This window comes from Sphaeroforma arctica (assembly GCF_001186125.1).
Source record: "Sphaeroforma arctica JP610 unplaced genomic scaffold supercont1.4366, whole genome shotgun sequence".
NCBI lineage: Eukaryota > Ichthyosporea > Ichthyophonida > Sphaeroforma > Sphaeroforma arctica.
The window spans coordinates 992-2,528 of NW_014036192.1; the positions used below are offsets into that span (position 1 = coordinate 992).

The 1,537-nt window shown below is 40.8% G+C and overlaps 1 protein-coding gene across 1 annotated transcript; it reads right to left on the reverse strand.

The window, feature by feature from the left end:
* Nucleotides 1-471: 471 nt before the first annotated feature.
* SARC_14262 (hypothetical protein) lies at nucleotides 472-1,214 on the reverse strand (the record flags this gene model as incomplete). The annotated part of the gene is made up of 2 exons (XM_014291608.1): nucleotides 472-612; nucleotides 1,152-1,214. 2 exons carry the CDS (start codon nucleotides 1,212-1,214, stop codon nucleotides 472-474), a joined length of 204 nt encoding a protein of 67 aa, XP_014147083.1.
* Nucleotides 1,215-1,537: the final 323 nt, after the last annotated feature.

Genomic DNA, 1,537 nt, shown 5'->3' on the forward strand with positions numbered 1-1,537 from the left:
ACAGTTGCTTTCGTATATCCCTTCTCTCCGTACGGACGAGAACATCGAAAAAAAATTCAAACCACTGATACACGGATCTAAATAGCGGTGTCGACAAACGCATTGTACGCTCGCGACAACTAGTCAACGTTATTTCCCAGACACTTTCATCAATTGCACCGTGTACTAGAACACATCAGATTGCAGGATAAGCCCGACGCGCCTATCCACTCTCGCTGTATGAGTGGCGACGGTATATAGAGCGCGAACACAACTGTCATATACTATGGGCAGACGTGTCGCAGACATTCTACATAAACCCTTGAGATAAACAATACACTACCACTCAGTGTATTGCAAGTGGTGGTGTCTGTATGTGCTTCATACCAATGGTGTTTAAACTTCATGCAACTCAACAGTCAACCACATAGATCCATGAGTCTATACCATACACCAATAGCAAATGAGGTATATATATACTGAATGTTGTGCTTACTTATCGTCTTTAAATGTCATTGCCATTCGTCCGTAGAATGGAACAAAGAAAAAGTCCGCTTCCTCGGGGTTATCAGTGAGTACCGCACTTCGTTTCACATTGTGATTGAGAACTTTCTCCAGACTGAATTGGAACAGCTGGTCCGCATATTGCAGTGACCATGAAGACGAATGTCAGACCTTTAAAACATTAAAAACGGTAGGCTGGTGTCGATTGAGCAGTTTATTCTAATAGACATTAACAACTACATAAAAATTGTGCTTTGCCATGAGCCCGGGATTGGCTTCACTTACACCTACGCTTCCATAAATCTTGTCCACTCTCAATCATATGAACATGCCTGCGACACAAATGAACGTGAATAGACAGTTCCGAGGCTAGCCAAATCTGTTCAGATCCTCAGAGAGTTCGCTTGGGGGTTGCCTCCCCAGCGTGAAAGCTTTAAGAAAGCCGGAGAAACGTTCTTTCTGATGCACGCTATATAATCAGATCACAGCTAAGTCTAAACTTGTACAATACAACCAGACCTCATCTAAATCTCAACTAATTTTATACAGATAGAAAACATATTGAAAAGTGCTTGCTGATATAAGGAATATTCTGGTCTACAAGCGCGTATGCGCTCATACGGTTCCTATGGTTTGACTAACAAGCAAACTAGGTTGAGAGCACATACAGGGTCTAACTCGTCCAGTGCCCACACGTTTCTCGCGCTCATCTGAGTTAGGATTGAATCCATCGCTTTGTACCTACAAGGGAAGGCGAATGGTTTAGTACAAAATAAATAGAGAATACTTGAGATTATATCAATGCACTAAACATGCACTCTGAAAATTCCTGACTATAGCATATATATATAATTTGTTCGACACAACCTCTGACTCTTCATCCCGGAGAAAGAGTTTACCATGATCCTTTTGGGTGTTTTAAAATGCAAATTGATGTCAATTCTGCCCAAGACCTCGCGGCGATCTAACACGGTCTCTCGTTGTAGCTGTATGAATAATCGCATATATATATATATGTATATGTATATGTATATATATAAATATATAAATATAT